Source organism: Sphaerodactylus townsendi, linkage group LG05 (genome assembly GCF_021028975.2).
Source record: "Sphaerodactylus townsendi isolate TG3544 linkage group LG05, MPM_Stown_v2.3, whole genome shotgun sequence".
Classification (NCBI taxonomy): Eukaryota; Metazoa; Chordata; class Lepidosauria; order Squamata; family Sphaerodactylidae; genus Sphaerodactylus; species Sphaerodactylus townsendi.
Genome location: NC_059429.1, coordinates 84298009 through 84323545, shown reverse-complemented (window position 1 = coordinate 84323545; position 25537 = coordinate 84298009). Strand labels below are relative to the sequence as shown.

Sequence of the window (25537 nt, the reverse complement as noted above, 5' to 3'; positions counted from 1 at the left end):
CCACCCCCCCCCCCCCCCACCCCCCCCCCCCCCCACCCCCCCCCCCCCCCACCCCCCCCCCCCCCCACCCCCCCCCCCCCCCACCCCCCCCCCCCCCCACCCCCCCCCCCCCCCACCCCCCCCCCCCCCCACCCCCCCCCCCCCCCACCCCCCCCCCCCCCCACCCCCCCCCCCCCCCACCCCCCCCCCCCCCCACCCCCCCCCCCCCCCACCCCCCCCCCCCCCCACCCCCCCCCCCCCCCACCCCCCCCCCCCCCCACCCCCCCCCCCCCCCACCCCCCCCCCCCCCCACCCCCCCCCCCCCCCACCCCCCCCCCCCCCCACCCCCCCCCCCCCCCACCCCCCCCCCCCCCCACCCCCCCCCCCCCCCACCCCCCCCCCCCCCCACCCCCCCCCCCCCCCACCCCCCCCCCCCCCCACCCCCCCCCCCCCCCACCCCCCCCCCCCCCCACCCCCCCCCCCCCCCACCCCCCCCCCCCCCCACCCCCCCCCCCCCCCACCCCCCCCCCCCCCCACCCCCCCCCCCCCCCACCCCCCCCCCCCCCCACCCCCCCCCCCCCCCACCCCCCCCCCCCCCCACCCCCCCCCCCCCCCACCCCCCCCCCCCCCCACCCCCCCCCCCCCCCACCCCCCCCCCCCCCCACCCCCCCCCCCCCCCACCCCCCCCCCCCCCCACCCCCCCCCCCCCCCACCCCCCCCCCCCCCCACCCCCCCCCCCCCCCACCCCCCCCCCCCCCCACCCCCCCCCCCCCCCACCCCCCCCCCCCCCCACCCCCCCCCCCCCCCACCCCCCCCCCCCCCCACCCCCCCCCCCCCCCACCCCCCCCCCCCCCCACCCCCCCCCCCCCCCACCCCCCCCCCCCCCCACCCCCCCCCCCCCCCACCCCCCCCCCCCCCCACCCCCCCCCCCCCCCACCCCCCCCCCCCCCCACCCCCCCCCCCCCCCACCCCCCCCCCCCCCCACCCCCCCCCCCCCCCACCCCCCCCCCCCCCCACCCCCCCCCCCCCCCACCCCCCCCCCCCCCCACCCCCCCCCCCCCCCACCCCCCCCCCCCCCCACCCCCCCCCCCCCCCACCCCCCCCCCCCCCCACCCCCCCCCCCCCCCACCCCCCCCCCCCCCCACCCCCCCCCCCCCCCACCCCCCCCCCCCCCCACCCCCCCCCCCCCCCACCCCCCCCCCCCCCCACCCCCCCCCCCCCCCACCCCCCCCCCCCCCCACCCCCCCCCCCCCCCACCCCCCCCCCCCCCCACCCCCCCCCCCCCCCACCCCCCCCCCCCCCCACCCCCCCCCCCCCCCACCCCCCCCCCCCCCCACCCCCCCCCCCCCCCACCCCCCCCCCCCCCCACCCCCCCCCCCCCCCACCCCCCCCCCCCCCCACCCCCCCCCCCCCCCACCCCCCCCCCCCCCCACCCCCCCCCCCCCCCACCCCCCCCCCCCCCCACCCCCCCCCCCCCCCACCCCCCCCCCCCCCCACCCCCCCCCCCCCCCACCCCCCCCCCCCCCCACCCCCCCCCCCCCCCACCCCCCCCCCCCCCCACCCCCCCCCCCCCCCACCCCCCCCCCCCCCCACCCCCCCCCCCCCCCACCCCCCCCCCCCCCCACCCCCCCCCCCCCCCACCCCCCCCCCCCCCCACCCCCCCCCCCCCCCACCCCCCCCCCCCCCCACCCCCCCCCCCCCCCACCCCCCCCCCCCCCCACCCCCCCCCCCCCCCACCCCCCCCCCCCCCCACCCCCCCCCCCCCCCACCCCCCCCCCCCCCCACCCCCCCCCCCCCCCACCCCCCCCCCCCCCCACCCCCCCCCCCCCCCACCCCCCCCCCCCCCCACCCCCCCCCCCCCCCACCCCCCCCCCCCCCCACCCCCCCCCCCCCCCACCCCCCCCCCCCCCCACCCCCCCCCCCCCCCACCCCCCCCCCCCCCCACCCCCCCCCCCCCCCACCCCCCCCCCCCCCCACCCCCCCCCCCCCCCACCCCCCCCCCCCCCCACCCCCCCCCCCCCCCACCCCCCCCCCCCCCCACCCCCCCCCCCCCCCACCCCCCCCCCCCCCCACCCCCCCCCCCCCCCACCCCCCCCCCCCCCCACCCCCCCCCCCCCCCACCCCCCCCCCCCCCCACCCCCCCCCCCCCCCACCCCCCCCCCCCCCCACCCCCCCCCCCCCCCACCCCCCCCCCCCCCCACCCCCCCCCCCCCCCACCCCCCCCCCCCCCCACCCCCCCCCCCCCCCACCCCCCCCCCCCCCCACCCCCCCCCCCCCCCACCCCCCCCCCCCCCCACCCCCCCCCCCCCCCACCCCCCCCCCCCCCCACCCCCCCCCCCCCCCACCCCCCCCCCCCCCCACCCCCCCCCCCCCCCACCCCCCCCCCCCCCCACCCCCCCCCCCCCCCACCCCCCCCCCCCCCCACCCCCCCCCCCCCCCACCCCCCCCCCCCCCCACCCCCCCCCCCCCCCACCCCCCCCCCCCCCCACCCCCCCCCCCCCCCACCCCCCCCCCCCCCCACCCCCCCCCCCCCCCACCCCCCCCCCCCCCCACCCCCCCCCCCCCCCACCCCCCCCCCCCCCCACCCCCCCCCCCCCCCACCCCCCCCCCCCCCCACCCCCCCCCCCCCCCACCCCCCCCCCCCCCCACCCCCCCCCCCCCCCACCCCCCCCCCCCCCCACCCCCCCCCCCCCCCACCCCCCCCCCCCCCCACCCCCCCCCCCCCCCACCCCCCCCCCCCCCCACCCCCCCCCCCCCCCACCCCCCCCCCCCCCCACCCCCCCCCCCCCCCACCCCCCCCCCCCCCCACCCCCCCCCCCCCCCACCCCCCCCCCCCCCCACCCCCCCCCCCCCCCACCCCCCCCCCCCCCCACCCCCCCCCCCCCCCACCCCCCCCCCCCCCCACCCCCCCCCCCCCCCACCCCCCCCCCCCCCCACCCCCCCCCCCCCCCACCCCCCCCCCCCCCCACCCCCCCCCCCCCCCACCCCCCCCCCCCCCCACCCCCCCCCCCCCCCACCCCCCCCCCCCCCCACCCCCCCCCCCCCCCACCCCCCCCCCCCCCCACCCCCCCCCCCCCCCACCCCCCCCCCCCCCCACCCCCCCCCCCCCCCACCCCCCCCCCCCCCCACCCCCCCCCCCCCCCACCCCCCCCCCCCCCCACCCCCCCCCCCCCCCACCCCCCCCCCCCCCCACCCCCCCCCCCCCCCACCCCCCCCCCCCCCCACCCCCCCCCCCCCCCACCCCCCCCCCCCCCCACCCCCCCCCCCCCCCACCCCCCCCCCCCCCCACCCCCCCCCCCCCCCACCCCCCCCCCCCCCCACCCCCCCCCCCCCCCACCCCCCCCCCCCCCCACCCCCCCCCCCCCCCACCCCCCCCCCCCCCCACCCCCCCCCCCCCCCACCCCCCCCCCCCCCCACCCCCCCCCCCCCCCACCCCCCCCCCCCCCCACCCCCCCCCCCCCCCACCCCCCCCCCCCCCCACCCCCCCCCCCCCCCACCCCCCCCCCCCCCCACCCCCCCCCCCCCCCACCCCCCCCCCCCCCCACCCCCCCCCCCCCCCACCCCCCCCCCCCCCCACCCCCCCCCCCCCCCACCCCCCCCCCCCCCCACCCCCCCCCCCCCCCACCCCCCCCCCCCCCCACCCCCCCCCCCCCCCACCCCCCCCCCCCCCCACCCCCCCCCCCCCCCACCCCCCCCCCCCCCCACCCCCCCCCCCCCCCACCCCCCCCCCCCCCCACCCCCCCCCCCCCCCACCCCCCCCCCCCCCCACCCCCCCCCCCCCCCACCCCCCCCCCCCCCCACCCCCCCCCCCCCCCACCCCCCCCCCCCCCCACCCCCCCCCCCCCCCACCCCCCCCCCCCCCCACCCCCCCCCCCCCCCACCCCCCCCCCCCCCCACCCCCCCCCCCCCCCACCCCCCCCCCCCCCCACCCCCCCCCCCCCCCACCCCCCCCCCCCCCCACCCCCCCCCCCCCCCACCCCCCCCCCCCCCCACCCCCCCCCCCCCCCACCCCCCCCCCCCCCCACCCCCCCCCCCCCCCACCCCCCCCCCCCCCCACCCCCCCCCCCCCCCACCCCCCCCCCCCCCCACCCCCCCCCCCCCCCACCCCCCCCCCCCCCCACCCCCCCCCCCCCCCACCCCCCCCCCCCCCCACCCCCCCCCCCCCCCACCCCCCCCCCCCCCCACCCCCCCCCCCCCCCACCCCCCCCCCCCCCCACCCCCCCCCCCCCCCACCCCCCCCCCCCCCCACCCCCCCCCCCCCCCACCCCCCCCCCCCCCCACCCCCCCCCCCCCCCACCCCCCCCCCCCCCCACCCCCCCCCCCCCCCACCCCCCCCCCCCCCCACCCCCCCCCCCCCCCACCCCCCCCCCCCCCCACCCCCCCCCCCCCCCACCCCCCCCCCCCCCCACCCCCCCCCCCCCCCACCCCCCCCCCCCCCCACCCCCCCCCCCCCCCACCCCCCCCCCCCCCCACCCCCCCCCCCCCCCACCCCCCCCCCCCCCCACCCCCCCCCCCCCCCACCCCCCCCCCCCCCCACCCCCCCCCCCCCCCACCCCCCCCCCCCCCCACCCCCCCCCCCCCCCACCCCCCCCCCCCCCCACCCCCCCCCCCCCCCACCCCCCCCCCCCCCCACCCCCCCCCCCCCCCACCCCCCCCCCCCCCCACCCCCCCCCCCCCCCACCCCCCCCCCCCCCCACCCCCCCCCCCCCCCACCCCCCCCCCCCCCCACCCCCCCCCCCCCCCACCCCCCCCCCCCCCCACCCCCCCCCCCCCCCACCCCCCCCCCCCCCCACCCCCCCCCCCCCCCACCCCCCCCCCCCCCCACCCCCCCCCCCCCCCACCCCCCCCCCCCCCCACCCCCCCCCCCCCCCACCCCCCCCCCCCCCCACCCCCCCCCCCCCCCACCCCCCCCCCCCCCCACCCCCCCCCCCCCCCACCCCCCCCCCCCCCCACCCCCCCCCCCCCCCACCCCCCCCCCCCCCCACCCCCCCCCCCCCCCACCCCCCCCCCCCCCCACCCCCCCCCCCCCCCACCCCCCCCCCCCCCCACCCCCCCCCCCCCCCACCCCCCCCCCCCCCCACCCCCCCCCCCCCCCACCCCCCCCCCCCCCCACCCCCCCCCCCCCCCACCCCCCCCCCCCCCCACCCCCCCCCCCCCCCACCCCCCCCCCCCCCCACCCCCCCCCCCCCCCACCCCCCCCCCCCCCCACCCCCCCCCCCCCCCACCCCCCCCCCCCCCCACCCCCCCCCCCCCCCACCCCCCCCCCCCCCCACCCCCCCCCCCCCCCACCCCCCCCCCCCCCCACCCCCCCCCCCCCCCACCCCCCCCCCCCCCCACCCCCCCCCCCCCCCACCCCCCCCCCCCCCCACCCCCCCCCCCCCCCACCCCCCCCCCCCCCCACCCCCCCCCCCCCCCACCCCCCCCCCCCCCCACCCCCCCCCCCCCCCACCCCCCCCCCCCCCCACCCCCCCCCCCCCCCACCCCCCCCCCCCCCCACCCCCCCCCCCCCCCACCCCCCCCCCCCCCCACCCCCCCCCCCCCCCACCCCCCCCCCCCCCCACCCCCCCCCCCCCCCACCCCCCCCCCCCCCCACCCCCCCCCCCCCCCACCCCCCCCCCCCCCCACCCCCCCCCCCCCCCACCCCCCCCCCCCCCCACCCCCCCCCCCCCCCACCCCCCCCCCCCCCCACCCCCCCCCCCCCCCACCCCCCCCCCCCCCCACCCCCCCCCCCCCCCACCCCCCCCCCCCCCCACCCCCCCCCCCCCCCACCCCCCCCCCCCCCCACCCCCCCCCCCCCCCACCCCCCCCCCCCCCCACCCCCCCCCCCCCCCACCCCCCCCCCCCCCCACCCCCCCCCCCCCCCACCCCCCCCCCCCCCCACCCCCCCCCCCCCCCACCCCCCCCCCCCCCCACCCCCCCCCCCCCCCACCCCCCCCCCCCCCCACCCCCCCCCCCCCCCACCCCCCCCCCCCCCCACCCCCCCCCCCCCCCACCCCCCCCCCCCCCCACCCCCCCCCCCCCCCACCCCCCCCCCCCCCCACCCCCCCCCCCCCCCACCCCCCCCCCCCCCCACCCCCCCCCCCCCCCACCCCCCCCCCCCCCCACCCCCCCCCCCCCCCACCCCCCCCCCCCCCCACCCCCCCCCCCCCCCACCCCCCCCCCCCCCCACCCCCCCCCCCCCCCACCCCCCCCCCCCCCCACCCCCCCCCCCCCCCACCCCCCCCCCCCCCCACCCCCCCCCCCCCCCACCCCCCCCCCCCCCCACCCCCCCCCCCCCCCACCCCCCCCCCCCCCCACCCCCCCCCCCCCCCACCCCCCCCCCCCCCCACCCCCCCCCCCCCCCACCCCCCCCCCCCCCCACCCCCCCCCCCCCCCACCCCCCCCCCCCCCCACCCCCCCCCCCCCCCACCCCCCCCCCCCCCCACCCCCCCCCCCCCCCACCCCCCCCCCCCCCCACCCCCCCCCCCCCCCACCCCCCCCCCCCCCCACCCCCCCCCCCCCCCACCCCCCCCCCCCCCCACCCCCCCCCCCCCCCACCCCCCCCCCCCCCCACCCCCCCCCCCCCCCACCCCCCCCCCCCCCCACCCCCCCCCCCCCCCACCCCCCCCCCCCCCCACCCCCCCCCCCCCCCACCCCCCCCCCCCCCCACCCCCCCCCCCCCCCACCCCCCCCCCCCCCCACCCCCCCCCCCCCCCACCCCCCCCCCCCCCCACCCCCCCCCCCCCCCACCCCCCCCCCCCCCCACCCCCCCCCCCCCCCACCCCCCCCCCCCCCCACCCCCCCCCCCCCCCACCCCCCCCCCCCCCCACCCCCCCCCCCCCCCACCCCCCCCCCCCCCCACCCCCCCCCCCCCCCACCCCCCCCCCCCCCCACCCCCCCCCCCCCCCACCCCCCCCCCCCCCCACCCCCCCCCCCCCCCACCCCCCCCCCCCCCCACCCCCCCCCCCCCCCACCCCCCCCCCCCCCCACCCCCCCCCCCCCCCACCCCCCCCCCCCCCCACCCCCCCCCCCCCCCACCCCCCCCCCCCCCCACCCCCCCCCCCCCCCACCCCCCCCCCCCCCCACCCCCCCCCCCCCCCACCCCCCCCCCCCCCCACCCCCCCCCCCCCCCACCCCCCCCCCCCCCCACCCCCCCCCCCCCCCACCCCCCCCCCCCCCCACCCCCCCCCCCCCCCACCCCCCCCCCCCCCCACCCCCCCCCCCCCCCACCCCCCCCCCCCCCCACCCCCCCCCCCCCCCACCCCCCCCCCCCCCCACCCCCCCCCCCCCCCACCCCCCCCCCCCCCCACCCCCCCCCCCCCCCACCCCCCCCCCCCCCCACCCCCCCCCCCCCCCACCCCCCCCCCCCCCCACCCCCCCCCCCCCCCACCCCCCCCCCCCCCCACCCCCCCCCCCCCCCACCCCCCCCCCCCCCCACCCCCCCCCCCCCCCACCCCCCCCCCCCCCCACCCCCCCCCCCCCCCACCCCCCCCCCCCCCCACCCCCCCCCCCCCCCACCCCCCCCCCCCCCCACCCCCCCCCCCCCCCACCCCCCCCCCCCCCCACCCCCCCCCCCCCCCACCCCCCCCCCCCCCCACCCCCCCCCCCCCCCACCCCCCCCCCCCCCCACCCCCCCCCCCCCCCACCCCCCCCCCCCCCCACCCCCCCCCCCCCCCACCCCCCCCCCCCCCCACCCCCCCCCCCCCCCACCCCCCCCCCCCCCCACCCCCCCCCCCCCCCACCCCCCCCCCCCCCCACCCCCCCCCCCCCCCACCCCCCCCCCCCCCCACCCCCCCCCCCCCCCACCCCCCCCCCCCCCCACCCCCCCCCCCCCCCACCCCCCCCCCCCCCCACCCCCCCCCCCCCCCACCCCCCCCCCCCCCCACCCCCCCCCCCCCCCACCCCCCCCCCCCCCCACCCCCCCCCCCCCCCACCCCCCCCCCCCCCCACCCCCCCCCCCCCCCACCCCCCCCCCCCCCCACCCCCCCCCCCCCCCACCCCCCCCCCCCCCCACCCCCCCCCCCCCCCACCCCCCCCCCCCCCCACCCCCCCCCCCCCCCACCCCCCCCCCCCCCCACCCCCCCCCCCCCCCACCCCCCCCCCCCCCCACCCCCCCCCCCCCCCACCCCCCCCCCCCCCCACCCCCCCCCCCCCCCACCCCCCCCCCCCCCCACCCCCCCCCCCCCCCACCCCCCCCCCCCCCCACCCCCCCCCCCCCCCACCCCCCCCCCCCCCCACCCCCCCCCCCCCCCACCCCCCCCCCCCCCCACCCCCCCCCCCCCCCACCCCCCCCCCCCCCCACCCCCCCCCCCCCCCACCCCCCCCCCCCCCCACCCCCCCCCCCCCCCACCCCCCCCCCCCCCCACCCCCCCCCCCCCCCACCCCCCCCCCCCCCCACCCCCCCCCCCCCCCACCCCCCCCCCCCCCCACCCCCCCCCCCCCCCACCCCCCCCCCCCCCCACCCCCCCCCCCCCCCACCCCCCCCCCCCCCCACCCCCCCCCCCCCCCACCCCCCCCCCCCCCCACCCCCCCCCCCCCCCACCCCCCCCCCCCCCCACCCCCCCCCCCCCCCACCCCCCCCCCCCCCCACCCCCCCCCCCCCCCACCCCCCCCCCCCCCCACCCCCCCCCCCCCCCACCCCCCCCCCCCCCCACCCCCCCCCCCCCCCACCCCCCCCCCCCCCCACCCCCCCCCCCCCCCACCCCCCCCCCCCCCCACCCCCCCCCCCCCCCACCCCCCCCCCCCCCCACCCCCCCCCCCCCCCACCCCCCCCCCCCCCCACCCCCCCCCCCCCCCACCCCCCCCCCCCCCCACCCCCCCCCCCCCCCACCCCCCCCCCCCCCCACCCCCCCCCCCCCCCACCCCCCCCCCCCCCCACCCCCCCCCCCCCCCACCCCCCCCCCCCCCCACCCCCCCCCCCCCCCACCCCCCCCCCCCCCCACCCCCCCCCCCCCCCACCCCCCCCCCCCCCCACCCCCCCCCCCCCCCACCCCCCCCCCCCCCCACCCCCCCCCCCCCCCACCCCCCCCCCCCCCCACCCCCCCCCCCCCCCACCCCCCCCCCCCCCCACCCCCCCCCCCCCCCACCCCCCCCCCCCCCCACCCCCCCCCCCCCCCACCCCCCCCCCCCCCCACCCCCCCCCCCCCCCACCCCCCCCCCCCCCCACCCCCCCCCCCCCCCACCCCCCCCCCCCCCCACCCCCCCCCCCCCCCACCCCCCCCCCCCCCCACCCCCCCCCCCCCCCACCCCCCCCCCCCCCCACCCCCCCCCCCCCCCACCCCCCCCCCCCCCCACCCCCCCCCCCCCCCACCCCCCCCCCCCCCCACCCCCCCCCCCCCCCACCCCCCCCCCCCCCCACCCCCCCCCCCCCCCACCCCCCCCCCCCCCCACCCCCCCCCCCCCCCACCCCCCCCCCCCCCCACCCCCCCCCCCCCCCACCCCCCCCCCCCCCCACCCCCCCCCCCCCCCACCCCCCCCCCCCCCCACCCCCCCCCCCCCCCACCCCCCCCCCCCCCCACCCCCCCCCCCCCCCACCCCCCCCCCCCCCCACCCCCCCCCCCCCCCACCCCCCCCCCCCCCCACCCCCCCCCCCCCCCACCCCCCCCCCCCCCCACCCCCCCCCCCCCCCACCCCCCCCCCCCCCCACCCCCCCCCCCCCCCACCCCCCCCCCCCCCCACCCCCCCCCCCCCCCACCCCCCCCCCCCCCCACCCCCCCCCCCCCCCACCCCCCCCCCCCCCCACCCCCCCCCCCCCCCACCCCCCCCCCCCCCCACCCCCCCCCCCCCCCACCCCCCCCCCCCCCCACCCCCCCCCCCCCCCACCCCCCCCCCCCCCCACCCCCCCCCCCCCCCACCCCCCCCCCCCCCCACCCCCCCCCCCCCCCACCCCCCCCCCCCCCCACCCCCCCCCCCCCCCACCCCCCCCCCCCCCCACCCCCCCCCCCCCCCACCCCCCCCCCCCCCCACCCCCCCCCCCCCCCACCCCCCCCCCCCCCCACCCCCCCCCCCCCCCACCCCCCCCCCCCCCCACCCCCCCCCCCCCCCACCCCCCCCCCCCCCCACCCCCCCCCCCCCCCACCCCCCCCCCCCCCCACCCCCCCCCCCCCCCACCCCCCCCCCCCCCCACCCCCCCCCCCCCCCACCCCCCCCCCCCCCCACCCCCCCCCCCCCCCACCCCCCCCCCCCCCCACCCCCCCCCCCCCCCACCCCCCCCCCCCCCCACCCCCCCCCCCCCCCACCCCCCCCCCCCCCCACCCCCCCCCCCCCCCACCCCCCCCCCCCCCCACCCCCCCCCCCCCCCACCCCCCCCCCCCCCCACCCCCCCCCCCCCCCACCCCCCCCCCCCCCCACCCCCCCCCCCCCCCACCCCCCCCCCCCCCCACCCCCCCCCCCCCCCACCCCCCCCCCCCCCCACCCCCCCCCCCCCCCACCCCCCCCCCCCCACACCCCCCCCCCCCCCCGCCCCCCCCCCCCCCAAACCCCCCCCCCCCACACCCCCCCCCCCCACACCCCCCCCCCCCACCCCCCCCCCCCCCCCCCCCCCCCCCCCCCCACCCCCCCCCCCCCCCCCCCCCCCCCCCCCCCACCCCCCCCCCCCCCCACACCCCCCCCCCCCCACCGCCCCCCCCCCCCACCCCCCCCCCCCCCACCCCCCCCCCCCCCCACCCCCCCTCCCACCCACCCCCCCTCCCCCCCACACTCCCCCCCCCCCACCCCCCCCCCCCCCCACACCCCCCCCCCCCCCCACCCCCCGACGACGGGGACAAGGTGAGTGGGACGGGGAAGGGGGCAGAGGCGGCTCCATGCGGAGCCACCTGTCCTCCGCCGGCCTCCCCTGAGGCCGCACGCACGCTTGCGTGCGAACGGCCTCCGCCCCCACGCCGGCAGAATTCTTGCCGGCGTGGGGGCGCCTTGGGGGCCGTGCGGAAACGGCCATGGATTTTTTTTTTTAATGGGCCACTGTGGCTGTTTACAATTTTAACTTATTGGAATGTCCAGAATAATGTTTGATGCCGTGATGCTAAGCTCCTTCTCTTCTTTCTTCTTGGAGAAATAAACCACAAGAAAGGGTTGAACTAGCGGAACTACTGGTGATGTTGGCAAGGCCATGAACACCAGTAGGAATTTTTATAAGGCAAAGGCGAAGAAGATTAGTGCAGGGGACACTCGCAGTTGCATTTTGTAATTCCTCTTGGAGAGCACCATAATGATGTTAGAGCTGTTCTTTGTGCTCCTAACAATGCAGGCCTCTGTCACTTTTGTTCCCAGCAAGTGGCTACTGGACAGTTTTGCAAGTACAGCAGCATTCCATTTTGGCCAGCCTCCATTATACGGCAAAATAGGAAATGGTCACAAAAGCACCTACGGACGTTCTGCATGGAGGACAACTCCCTGACATACGTATGCCAGCCACTATTTGCAGTTGCCAAATCTGCTTCCCTGTCATTTAATTAATCAAGCAGGGCTAGAATCCATCACCACTGTTAAAAGTACAACTGCAGAGATTGGTTCACGCTGACAACCCTAAGAGTATCAAAGTAGATACTGCTCTAGGTACCAAGCAGATGTTGAGATGTTGAGATAAGGACCAGAAACCATGGAAATTTGCCAGTGATATTAAGAGGAAAGATCTGAATATAAATATTTCAATTAATAGATATAATGGGGTTCCACAGGGGATTCCATGTGGACAATATATACCTCACTAAACATTCTCTTCTCACTAGACACAGTGTGTAACAGACTTCTCTCTGTGATACACCTCCGAAGATGCCAGTCACAGATGCAGGCAAAATGTTAGGAACAAGACCTATCGGACAATGACCACACAGCCTGGAAAACCCACAGCAACTGTCTTTCAAACATTTGTCCCACTTCTGAGAAGGAACTCTGGGTGGCACACCTGAAGATGCTTTTCTCCATTTTATCCTCACAAGACTGTCTAGAAGAACACACCCAACATGATGTTTTATCTCCTACTGCAAGCAAAGATTAGGATGGGATGCTTATCAATCATTGTTATGAGTTCTTATTGAGAAACCTGGTAGGCATGCTTTTGAGGAGCAGCTGGGTTTCTCTGGGAACACAGTTCTATAGGAGAGGGGCGACTGCTGCGCAGTAGTAGAGCGCATGCTTTGTCTGCATAAAGTCCTGGTTTCAATCTTCGGTGTCATCCCAATCATCTTTCTAAACCCATTGACTTAAATAGATTTGAAAGAGTGTAACCCTGTTTAGCAAGTTGAGGGAAAGACTGTTCACTGCCTAAGACGCCGGAGAATTATCTCCGTACAGTACAGAGGCAGATATGTTTGTACAGCATGCCCAATGAAAATGGGTCAGTCTAGGGCAGTGATGGTGAACCTTTTTGAGACTGAGTGCCCAAATTGCAATCCAAAACCCACTTATTTATGGCAAAGTGCCAACACGGCAATTTAACCTGAATACTGAGGTTTTAGTATAGAAAAAACGGTTGGCTCCAAGGCGTGCGTTGCTCGGGAGTAAGCTTGGTGGTAGTCGGTGGCTTTGCTTTGAAGCAACCGTGCAACTTTTCCAACGGGTGAATCACGCCCCTAGGAGGGTTTACTCAGAAGCAAGCCCCATTGCCAGCAACTAAGCTTACTCCCAGGTAAAGGATCACGCTTTAGTTCTTCGCATGAAAATCAGTGGGGTTTAACAGAGCTTAACAGTGTTACCTACACTGCTTCCCCAAAATTAGGTCTTAGGTTTAATGCTAATAATCAAGCCCAGCGGCCCAGGCCAGCCTAGATGTGTGTGTGTGTGTGGGGGTGTCTCTGTTTGCGCGTGCCCACAGAGAGGGCTCTGAGTGCCACCTCTGGCACCCGTGCCATAGGTTTGCCACCACTGGTCTAGGGCATTTTAACGCTTCTAAGAACCACCTCCCCCCTTCCCCCCCAGACCTTGGTTAATATGACTGGGGCTATATAATAGTTGTAGGGCTGAGAAACTGTTTGTATTATTCCACCCTTTGTTGGGGTTTTAGCAGTTTAGGATTTTAATCTGCACTTTACTATAAGTTGCAATTTATTGTATGTAATATGGAATGTGTATATTTGTTAAGCTGAAAGTCACTCTGAGCACTCTGCAGTGGGGGAGAGTGGAGTAAAAGGTAATTCACCGAAAGCCTTCTGCTGGATCAGACCAGTGGCCCATCTAGCCCAGCACCTTGTTTCACACAGTAGCCAACCAGTTATCAAAACTGTCCTCTGCCTAAGGAGAATCCCCACCCAGTCTAAATGGAAAAACAAAACAAAACCCGGACCTTATACTGGTGTTCAAGCCCTGACCTAGATGCTTCAGGGTACATAAGAACATAAGAACAAGCCAGCTGGATCAGACCAAAGTCCATCTAGTCCAGCTCTCTGCTACTCGCAGTGGCCCACCAGGTGCCTTTGGGAGCTCACATGTAGGATGTGAACGCAATGGCCTTCTGCGGCTGTTGCTCCCGATCACCTGGTCTGTTAAGGCATTTGCAATCTCAGATCAAGGAGGATCAAGATTGGTAGCCATAGATCGACTTCTCCTCCATAAATCTGTCCAAGCCCCTTTTAAAGCTATCCAGGTTAGTGGCCATCACCACCTCCTGTGGCAGCATATTCCAAACACCAATCACACGTTGCGTGAAGAAGTGTTTCCTTTTATTAGTCCTAATTCTTCCCCCCAGCATTTTCAATGAATGTCCCCTGGTTCTAGTATTGTGAGAAAGAGAGAAAAATTTCTCTCTGTCAACATTTTCTACCCCATGCATAATTTTGTAGACTTCAATCATATCCCCCCTCAGCCGCCTCCTCTCCAAACGAAAGAGTCCCAAACGCTGCAGCCTCTCCTCATAGGGAAGGTGCTCCAGTCCCTCAATCATCCTTGTTGCCCTTCTCTGCACTTTTTCTATCTCCTCAATATCCTTTTTGAGATGCGGCGACCAGAACTAGACACAGTACTCCAAGTGCGGTCGCACCACTGCTTTATATAAGGGCATGACAATCTTTGCAGTTTTATTCTCAATTCCTTTCCTAATTATCCCCAGCATAGAGTTTGCCTTTTTTACAGCTGCCATACATTGAGTTGACATTCCCATGGAACTATCAACTAAGACGCCTAAATCCCTTTCCTGATCTGTGGCTGATAGCACTGACCCCTGTAGCGTGTATGTGAAGTTTGGATTTTTTGCCCCTATGTGCATCACTTTACATTTTGCTACATTGAACTGCATTTGCCATTTCTGAGCCCACTCACCTAATTTATCAAGGTCCGCTTGGAGCTCTTCGCAATCCTTTGTGGTTCTCACCACCCTACATAATTTGGTATCATCTGCAAACTTGGCCACCACGCTACCCACCCCTACTTCCAGGTCATTTATGAATAGGTTAAAGAGCACTGGTCCCAAAACGGATCCTTGGGGGACACCACTCCCGACATCTCTCCATTGTGAGAACTTCCCATTTACACCCACTCTTTGTTTCCTGTTTCTCAACCAGTTTTTAATCCATAGGAGGACTTCCCCTCTTATTCCTTCATTGCTGAGTTTTCTCAACAGTCTCTGGTGAGGAACTTTGTCAAAAGCCTTTTTGGTTCCCACCAATGGGTTCCCACCAATGCACAGTGGCTATTCTCCTTCTTCTCTAGGACTATTCTGTGCAATATTTGAAGAAAAAAGGTGCCCCTGCTGAAAAGATTACTTAGTGGGCACTTTCCAACTTATGGGAAGACTTTCACACTTGCTTCCAGATGGACTGGGGTTGGAGACTGTTACCTCTGGTGGTGGGGCCACCTGGAGCTTTCACGCGGGAAGCAGGAATACTGTCGTATTTTGAGGTATGAATGGTTACATTTGCATTCCCTTTTATCTTTCCCAAACTACTTCCTCTGCCTCATAAATCTAACAGAGATGGAGTCATACCAAAATCAGGATAGAAAAAACCAAACAAAGAGGGTTCCTTACTTAAACAAGCAAGAACACAAAGGCTGGCAATTTAAAGTTCAACTATATCGTATTAAATGGCACATCATCTTGCATACAACCCTTTAGGCATAACCTATTCCTCTTCTGATAAGCACACAAAGGCTGATTCCGCATGGGCCAAAAACAGCAGTGTGAAAATGGTGTAAAAGGGTTTAAAATGGTGTAAAAGGGTTTATACTGTTTTCACACTGTTTTCACACTGCTGTTTTTGGCCCATGCGGAATCAGCCAAAGATAGATCATACAATCCGGAAGGAAAGTCAACTTAAGAAGATATTTTAACAGAGGCTTTAAATTAAGTTGGCTACAAGTCAGAACCTGCAAGAAACTTTCAGGAGCAGCCATCACATTCCCCCCCCCCCACCACCACCACCACTGATTCCTCCATTCTCCCACTACTTCTCTCAGTGTCTCTCTTTCATTCCTCCCTTCTTACTTTCTGCCAATGTACTGTCACTCCTTCTTTCTTTCTGCCACCATCCCATCATTCTCTTTCTGCCCCTTCACCCCATCACTTTCTGTTTCTGGCCACCATCACTCTCTGTGTTCAATGTCATCATCATGCAATATTTATTTTGATGCAAAATTAGCCAGTGGTGGGATTCAGCAGGTTCGCACCCTTCGGCAGAATCCAGTTGTTAAAATTGTGCTGTAAACAAACCCAGTTGTTAAATTGTCCAAAGGCTTTCCAGGCAGAATCACTTAGGGTGCTGTGTGGTTTCCGGGGCTGTATGGCCGATGTTCTAACATTCTCTCCCTGGCGTTTAAGCCTGCATCTGTGGCTGGCATCTTCAGGATCAGCCACAGATGCAGGCAGAGGCGGCACTAGAGAAACTGTCATACAACCAGGCACAACCTAAAGTGTCATGTTTGAATCCCACCACCAGAACTGAAATTAGCTCCAGAAAATTAACAAAAAATTAACAAATAGTTAAAATAAAAATATATACATCTAATATATTGAAAGTGGAACAAAGAAAAATAAAGTCCTCCTCCTTTAAACAGGCAGAGTAACTGTGATTTAATCAATAGTTTTCACAACCCATTTGCCCACAGACAAGTTTGAGCAACTTTATAAACTACCTCCTGGGAAGAGTCAGCAAGAAGAAAGGAGGCATAAAATTGTTCAGATTGTCTCAATATGGCTGTCAAAACTGGAGGTGTATACTGATTTCAGATGTCACTGTAAAATGGGCAGTGCAGCATTCAGTCTCTTAGCCACCCCATCATTTTCTCTTTTTATCTTCCTACCTGACCATCACTCTCTCTTACTTAGTAGCAGTTCATCTGCACATACACCCACTGCTGTTGCCATATCAGCGACTCTGCTGGCTGCTCTCCTGGCTGCTCTCCTGGCCTTTATTGGCCACTCACCTGCCCTCTTTCACAATGGTAGCAGTAGCAGCAGCAGCTTGCCTATCGCCCTGCTAACTTTGTCACGTCAGCAACTCTGCCAACTGCTCCCCTGGTTTTTTCAGCAGTTTGCCTGACCACTTGCCCAGCCATCCAGCCTCTTCCACAGTAGCAGCTCACCTGCCCCCCTCCCCTCCGCTCAGCTTTGCCACTTGGCAACTTTGCCATTTGGCCTCTTCGATAGTTCCCTGGCCATTTGCCTAGCCTTTTCACTGCCACTATGCGCAGCATGGATCTTGGCCTTCCAGTCTCCACTGTGGGTCCCAGCATAACTCCTCCTCTTAGCCATCAGGTGCTGCTTCAGCTGCCAGGTGCAGGGTGTTCCCAGTATTTGCTGCCAGGTTTGCTGTCACGAATGCATGTACCAGGCAAGAACAGAGAGGGAAAGTATGTTGACTGTGTGTGCACAGAAAATGCTCTTGTTTTCAGAGGAGGGGGTTAAACGCCCATGTAGGTTTTTTTACAATACAGATTTTTCTGCAAACCTGAGGGGTCTTCCAAGTTTGGAGGAAAATCTCTTTTCTGTCAGTGTAGGCCTGATCCCCAGATTTAGATATCTGCAGATTGGCTCAACCTTGATAGCTGAGAGAGCAAGGGGATCTTTTTAACGTCTTACATCTGTATCATCAACTGTGAACATTCTACCACTCAAAAAAATTGTAATAAATTATACTTTAGATATCTCACATATTTCATTTTTAAAACACTGGGGTTTATCCAATCACCTGCTAATACAATTTATGCAGAACACCTTCACATTCTCCTTCTCCCAGCAGCCCCTTTGCACCCTCATAAATGAGTTCCACAGGGCCTGCAAGACGGAGCTGTTCCGCCAGTTCCATCTGGCCAGCCGGGCTGAACCATCATGTTACATCTAAGCTTCCCATGGGTCCATGTGGGAAAGTCGCCATCTTTGTTTTACTATTAAATTGTAGATTATAATTTGTTTTTAAATGGTATCCATTTGTTCTTTTATTGGTTGTACGCCCTTTCTGGGAATGGGCAGCCTAGAAGTCATAAACAAACAAACAAACAAATAAAAAGATGATGCCTGAACGCATTGGGCCCATGTGGAACCCCCCCCCCCCTTGAAGTGGGGGGCTACAGTAAGGAGTGGGAATTGAGAAAAGGTATTCCTTTCTTTCTCTTCTGCTAGTGGAACTCTACTTACAGAGAAGGGAACATTGACCCCAAGCCAAATTCCAACCCATATGATTTTTTTTTTACCAACATCTTTCTGGAGGTCAAAAGGAGTTATTTGATCGAAGAGGAATGGGGTGAAACCTGTGTCTATTGGCCTATTCTCTTAGCAATTGGTGGGATACAACCTGGGATAGTTCACTAAATTTATTTAGTAATTTATAGACAACCATTCTCATCAAGATGCTCAAAGCAAATTACAACTAAAACCAATGAGCTAAGAATTGTACAATACTTAAAACACACAAAATTGGAGAGCATTGCACTAAAATCACAGTATAAACCAGACAGGAAAACATGGATTACAGTATTACATGCATATTTTTTAATATTCCTGCCAGATCTGTCAATTTAATAATGGTGCCACAAAGGAAAGAATTGAGGAGCAGGCAGTCCCCTACTCCTACAAAGGGAACCAGTGGGTAGGATATGAAGATGTAACAAGTGTTCGGGCCAAGGCAAGTATTGACAAACTGTTTTTTCCATCTTGTGCATTAAGTATTGTGACTTTTAGAATGCTTTAAAATGTTATGTGTTAGTAGAACTGCTCCTTTAAAAAAACAAGTCATAAATTGGGTAGAAAAATACCATGGCTCTCCCTGAAAATACCATGGCTCTCCCTGAAATTTGTTCTTCATCAAAGATTTGTAGTAGGATAATAGTTAAAGGCAAGCAAACAACAGAACCTAAAATATGGTGAGCAAATCAATCCATGTTTTAACCTACATCCTGTATGACTTTCCATATTACATATGGCCATGATACTTGCAAATATGATATGGACCAATCCCCAAAGTTATAAGCTGCTGGGGTAGAGGTATAAGTTTTTATCAAGGATTGGAAACAGCACAGAATTATTTAGGCCTGGTTAGAATTCTGTTCTCTTAGTAGGTTGCTAGCATCAGAGGATGCACCAAGCCAGCTCAGCAGAGCCTTTTTTTGTTGTTGTTGTCAGCACATGTGCAAAAGTTTTCATGGTACAGAAACAATTTGTCCCGCGTCCAGCGGGTTATTTCAATTGTCCCAATTTTGGGGAGACTTCTGGGGTGCAAGGCAGTGCGGCTGCCTCCCACGTGCGCGGCCGCAGGAGCACGGCCTTCTGGGGCGCTGCTGTTTCCCGCCCTGTGTGGTTCTACTTGTACAACACTTTAAATAGTGCTGAGCACTTTTAGTGCCCTGGAATTCATTGTACAAGATCTTGTACAACAGGAAATGTAAGTAGGAGTAAAATATGCTTGATTTAGGGCAAATGGCCTGTTTCTTGCACAAGAGCTCCAAAAGAAGCAGAGATTTTGCACTGGATCCAACCTCTTAACCACAATGCAGTCTGATAAATACTGGGCACCAGGGAGAGTTCTTTGTAATTTCAAATTTATTGTTACTTAATTTTGATCCTTTTTTTCTCTGTCCTTCAGGTTCAATATATGAAGCAAAATAATTTGGGAGGTATCATGATTTGGGCACTTGACTTAGATGATTTTTCAGGTTCTTCCTGTCATGAAGGACATTATCCACTAATTGGAGCTGTGAAACAAGAGCTGGATAAAATACCTAAAGTGTTCTAACTGATGTATCAAGAGATTATTGAAGACCTGCTCTCCTTTAGCTTAAAAGTACTGTGCAAACCGCTACATTTCTCTTAAAAATTAGCAATTTTCCTTGTTAGTGTTTTTTTCTATCCATGGATGCTTTCATCCAAATGCCTTGCTGGCAGCAACATCTTCCATGACACTTCTTGCTTTCTTAAGATAATGTGTTTTTTTTATGGTGCTCCCTCCCCAAGGCTTGGAACTTCCTTTCCTTCCAAGGACGTTTGCTTTTTCATTTCCCTCATTGTACAAATCCCTCTTCAAAAATGTTTTAATTTCCTTTATTCCATAGAGTAACTATGCAAGGAGTAGGGCCAATTTAAATTTTAATCTAAGTACTATTATGTGCTTTGCTTCTTGCCTCTTCTCACTTTCCCCTTCTTGTCTACAATTAGACTGTAAGCTTTTCTGGAAATTTTGCTTTGTCATTTGGAACCAAAAAGTCCTTCAAACCTATGCTTCACCTCTTAAGCTACAGGATTTGCTGAGCCTTATGGAAAATGCTCAAGAAGCTTTTCACTTCAACAAGTAACACTGGAAAAAAGACCCATGACTCTCCTAAGTAATCAAACACAAAGGAGTTATGAATATCCAGTTCTGTATTTAGCAGATCATTAAATGACAAAAACAATTTTCACTACTACTTGTCTAATGCCATTATTATTATCTCTAGATAAGCTTCCTGTTCTCTGTGTACATTGGAGTTGTTTTAGCACTGCTTCTGTAACTACAATGTCTTTTGATGTTATATCTTACATTATTTTTTATCTTCGTTTTCCAATAAAATGCCTTATGGGAGATTTCCAAGGACAACGATATCATGGAGATTTGCTTTTTACTGTGTGGATCCATTGGACAACCTAGTCAATTCAATTTGCTCTCATCTTTTAAAACCAATGATCAGATAATCCCTCAGGTTCCATGGACTAGATTTATCTAGATTTTTTTCCTCCAAAGCTACAGCTTTATTTTTATATATCGCCCTTTATAGACCCAGTTTAGCGCGCTTTTCGGAAGGTACTGTTGTAATTTCAGTTCACTTTGGGCCTATCTTTGGCATCAGACCATTCTCAAGATATATTTCTCAGACTGTGGATTGGCAGAACAAATATGGATGTGCTTAGTTTTCTCTGAGTAGGAAATGGGAATTTGAAAATAATTGATAGATATTGTTCAGGAGATTCAATTAAGCAAGAGGTGCTTTTCATGGACCTTTTCACTCCCAGTGAATAACTCTGAGATGATGGAAAGTATTTGAATGTGATCATACATTCAGAGGCAGGTCAAAGCAATGCAGGAAGGACTGCTCACACTCTGCAGCTACACTTGTTTGCCCTGAGTGACATCATCATGCAGCCAAATTTGATCAATTGTACTAAGATGTCTCAGGAAAGATGAGAGAAGAGAAAAATAGTGTCTAGATGGCTGCTACATGGGAAAAGGTGGGAGGAGGTAGGGGAAAATCTTTCAGGGTCTCTGAAAGCCCTGCATTCACCACAAAAATGTTGACTGCTGTGCAACTACATACTGCTGACTTCAGCTATCTGCTTCCGTTGCAACTTCTCCTTTTGCTTGCTGTTCAGAAGCAGTGGACTTTTAACCATTAACCAACCAGTTCATTGCCTTACTACAAGGCTCTAACCTCTTACTTAACATATAATGAACTTAAATAAGAATTATTTCACTAGAAATCACAAATGACTACTTAGTCCTGAGTTCAAACAGATGGACAGTTTTGTTTACTAGAGTTTGTAAAGGCATAGCCTCCACTCTCTGTGGCAGAATGACCCCCACAAGAAACACTCTACCCCAGGAGGTATAAAATGTACCTAGCTGATTTAGGTTCCCTCGTTACCGTAGATCTCCAGTAGTGTTTTCCCCTACTCCTGCAGACATAAGATACTTGTTAGCAGTGCCACTACTAGAAACTTGTAGGAATATACCTGTTTCATTCATTTAAAAAAATTAAGCATTTCTTTTTGTTTCTTTAAAGACTGGTCTTCAAATTAAGATTTCATGATCAATTTCCTGGTACCTTGGTATTTGGGTGTGCTTTTTATATGAGTGCAGAAAGACCACAGTAACACCAAATTCATTTTGAAAAAACAATTTCCTGGGGAATGCACTTCTCTCATTCATCTAACACTTGGGAAAGAAAAACGTGGTATAGTTTCTACTCTGTACTCTCTTACTGTAAGGATTACCCACAAACACACACACACACACACACACACACACACACTAAAATACTGTGTAGAATGCAAGTGAAGAAGAGTAGGGCTTGGTTCTTCCACTGAGAAAGTGGACACTGTGACCTATTATGCATACAGTGCTTGCCCTGCTGATAGTTCTGTAATGAAATGGCGGAAATACTGCCCACCTGCTGCCAGAGGCTTAGAAGGGGGGAAGTGCCCAGTGCACTGGTGCGTCCTCCACCCCGCCCTGACCCAGAATGCCCTCGCCAGGCCCCCGCCACGCCCCAGAATGCCCTTGCCACGCCCCCACAGGGGTGCACGTCTGGTGCATTGCGCACGCACATCCAGCCCCCTTGGAGCTACGCCTCTGCCTGCTGCTTCCTTGTTTTGGTTGCCTTTGGGGCGGGGGGAAGTATCTGTTTTCTCCTGTGTTATTTCACTGGGGTAATCCATTACCTCTATCATTAGACCATTAGTGTAAAAAATTGAAAAGCTTTTCTGATCAGTGATGGGTGGTAGACAGAAAGAGACAGAAAGTAATAGCCTTGGAGGAGAAAGTAAGAAAAGAGGTTGCTAGAGCTAGAAAGAGTGAGAAACTAAGAGAAGTAGGGGGAGAGGGGAGAAAGCAAAAGGATGGGATTGGATAGCTGCTCCTTCAACTTTCTAGTGGGTTCCCACTTCTACAATGTATGACTGATTGAGCATATTACTCTATTTCCAAAACTCTCAACCATTGCCTGATGTCTGATTGGTACCTGTACAGCACTTGTAATACATCTTAATATCCATCACCTTGAGAGGTTTCAACAACAGTTTCCCATTCTGTGGAGTTGTCTTCTTTAGACTTTACAAATACTACCAAACTAGATGGTAGAATTTTGAGGTGATAGAATCAAGGGACAGCATCAATTAAGACTGTGAGCAAAGGATTACATTTTTAAAAATGTACAATAAAATTTATTTAAATAAAAACCCAGAATAGCTGGCAAAGAGATGGAAATAACCCCCCTCCCCCCAATTGTTCTAACTTTTATTCATAGGAAGATTTTTACATGGAGGAAGAATAACAGCTATTCCCGGCCAGCCAAGGATGCAGGCGAAACATCAGGAGAAAATGCTACTGGAACATAGCTGTACAGCCCGGAAAAACCATAATACCCCAATCCTCTTACATTTTGACGAGCTACTGTTATCTATGGGAATAGACCTGGCCTCTGAAGGTCTGATAGGTCTACTCTGATAAAAGCTAATAGGTCTACTCTGATAAAAGCTAAAAATCTTTTTAAATTTAAAGGGACAAGACACAGCCAAACAACTGACACACAGACCCCACCTCCCCCCCCCACACACACACACACCAAATACCTTTACATTTTAAAAGGAAACAAAGGACTGAACTTGCACTGGAGTCACCTCAAAGGCATTGGTCCTTCCTCCCAATTATAGTCCAGCAGAATGACCTGGAATAGTCCAGGAATGAATGACCTGACAGCCAAAAAATGGAGGGTGGGCTGTGGGCGAGCTTCTGGACTTTCCTGAAATCCCAGGAGGGAAAGGTTAATTTCCCTGGAATGTTGATAGTGTAGGGTCATTCAAAAACATGATGCAAGATGGAGATTGTGTGCAAGAATAGTGGAAGGCAGAGGAGTAGCAGGAACAAAGGAGGTTCCCTGAGAGCAGTAATCAACAAATCAAAGGGACAGTGTCAGAGCAATAAAGAAAAAATGTCTTGACCCCCTCAAGCTATCTGATTCACTGATCAGACCCCTGCTGTCATTAAGACAGGTGATAGCATAAAGTCCTTCGCTTCCAAAACTTTGCAAGTCTTTGTAGATGCCCTATTGTGCTAGTAGGCCTGATGGATGGTGCTGCCAACTGGGACCAATCCAGTGGCTAGCACCATACAACTGGTTCATAGTTTTCCCGGTTAGAGACTGCTCAGGGGAAGGAAGAAGGGAATACAGATAAAGGGCAGATAAAGGAAGGTAAAGGATGGCTGACTGATGTGTGGAACAGAGAGGAGAAAGCAGGTGAAAGGGGAGAGGCAAAGTGGGAAAGAATGAAATGCATCTGCACAAGTCCCTCACTTGTCATTTGACCTAATTATGAAACATCATGCAAACAGTAAAAGCCCCTACTACAAAGGTGATGCTAGCAAGGGGGCACCAAAACCTTAAAAATAGGTTTGTGCAACTGGCTTTACATGATCCAAAACATTCTCCAAAATCACTGTTTTTAAATGACCCTACACTATCAAAATTCCAGGGAAATTAACCTTTCTCTCCTGGGATTTCAGGAATGTTTCAGATTTTGGGGACACTAAGAACTGGGAAAGTGAAATAGGAAGCTGGCCTTGGAAACAGCTGTTGGGTGATGCCTGGCCTCTTAAAATTGTAGTTAGCATTTCCTGTATGCAGCCAAAACCATAAAGGGCCATTATTTCTTCTGGCTAGACTAGGCCTACAATCCCTAGGAGATTCCCACAGGGGAGTGAAGCCTTGCAGGAGTCCAGAAGCCTGCCCACCAGCCCACCCTCCATTTTTTGGCTGTCAGGTCATGATCTGCTGGACTATAATTGGGAGGAAGGACCAATGCCTTTGAGGTGACTCCAGTGCAAGTTCAGTCCTTTGTTTCCTTTTAAAATTTAAAGGTATTTGGTGGGGAGAGAGAGGGTGTCTGTGTGTCAGCTGTTTGGCTGTGTCTTGTCTCTTTAAATGTAAAAAGATTTTTAGCATTTATCAGAGTAGACCTGTCTACCAGACCTTCAGAGGCCAGGTCTATTCCCAGAGATAACAATAGCTCTTCAAAATGTAAGAGGATTGGGGTATTATGGTTTTTCCGGGCTGTATGGTTGTGTTCCAGTAGCATTTTCTCCTGATGTTTCACCTGCATCTTTGGCTGGCATCTGCAGAGGATGCCAGCAACAGATGCAGGTAAAACGTCAGGAGAAAATGCTACTAGAACACAACCATACAGCCCGAAACCCCACAACACCCCAATAATTCTGGCTGTGAAAGCCTTCGACAATACATTGTAAAAATACTATTTTGTGTTATTTTGCCGAGTTATCATAATAAATAGTATCACATGGCTGGTTCAAGATTTTGCTTTGGATCAATGGCGCTACCTGCATCTTTTTAGCAGGATGTTCCACTGTATGAGTAACTGAACCTATAGAAAACTGACATTATTTGAATTCTGTAAGAGATCTTTCAGTGACTGTATCAAAGGAAATATTTTGCTGAGCAGTGAAATTTAGTTTGTAAGACACCTGGACACCTGAACTTGTAAGATTTTTAGTGAACATAATTGCCACTAGATTCTTAGTGACCATAACTGTCACGATTGCACTCTTAGAAATATGTGAGAAACTGAATAATCATAAAAAATTCTGGGATTATGATTCTTTTATAAGTAGCTCTAGTACTAATAAGAACAAACCACGATTCCAAAGTTAGTCATCATAATGTCAATTAAACCTGAATGATTACTATATTAATCTCCTTTGCACAATCTTTCCAGGAAAGAGACATCAGGAATTGCACAATCTTCTTTGACTATGTATTATGTCTTTCTCCATCAAAAATAAATTAACATATTGGGAATATCATGTTTCATAATCCTTGCCTAGGACTTCTGTTTCCAAATAGGCTATTAATTAATTATGAAGTAATAAACAGGAAAATCTCGGCTGAGCAGTACGGTCTCAATGACAGTGTACTTTTGCTCCATTATTATTATTCATTGTTGGGGGAGATGAAACCCAGGTATATCACACCCATATCCTTTCTTCCAGTGTATTAGCTCTCTTCATTTCCTGCTTGGTTATGATTTGCTGTGACAGCCAAAACAGGAGGATATTCTGCTAAGAAAGTGGGGGAAAGAGCTAGACACCTCTGTCCAAACAGTCCCTAAACATGGAAGCCCACATTCTTGAAAGACACTTTTGCTAATACAGATTTGAACCTTTGCTATGGGATTACCCCAGGCTGAAAAATGTCTGAAATGCAAATCTATGTGATCATGTGAATCAGAATTTCTTCAGCCTATTCTTCACCTGTTCACTAACCTGTCAGTTTGAAAACCTCACAGGCAATCAACTCTTGAATATATGCAGTTTTTTGGTATTCCCTTAGTGACATTTGCCCTTAATTCATAGGGTTTGGTCTGGAGTTTAGCCTTCCTTATTCTTAAATGAATGACATT

The 25537-nt window shown here is 64.1% G+C and overlaps 1 protein-coding gene across 1 annotated transcript in view; it reads left to right on the top strand.

Moving 5' to 3' along the window:
* LOC125432746 (chitinase-3-like protein 2) overlaps positions 1–19954 on the top strand; it is a 40297-nt gene extending 20343 nt beyond the window's left edge. The window contains exons 9-10 of the mRNA XM_048496630.1: positions 17889–18005; positions 18963–19954. Of these exons, the coding sequence (XP_048352587.1) occupies positions 17889–18005; positions 18963–19112 (267 nt within the window). The 3' untranslated portion in view covers positions 19113–19954. The remainder of the gene's footprint in view (positions 1–17888; positions 18006–18962) is intronic.
* The last annotated feature ends 5583 nt before the right edge of the window (positions 19955–25537 follow it).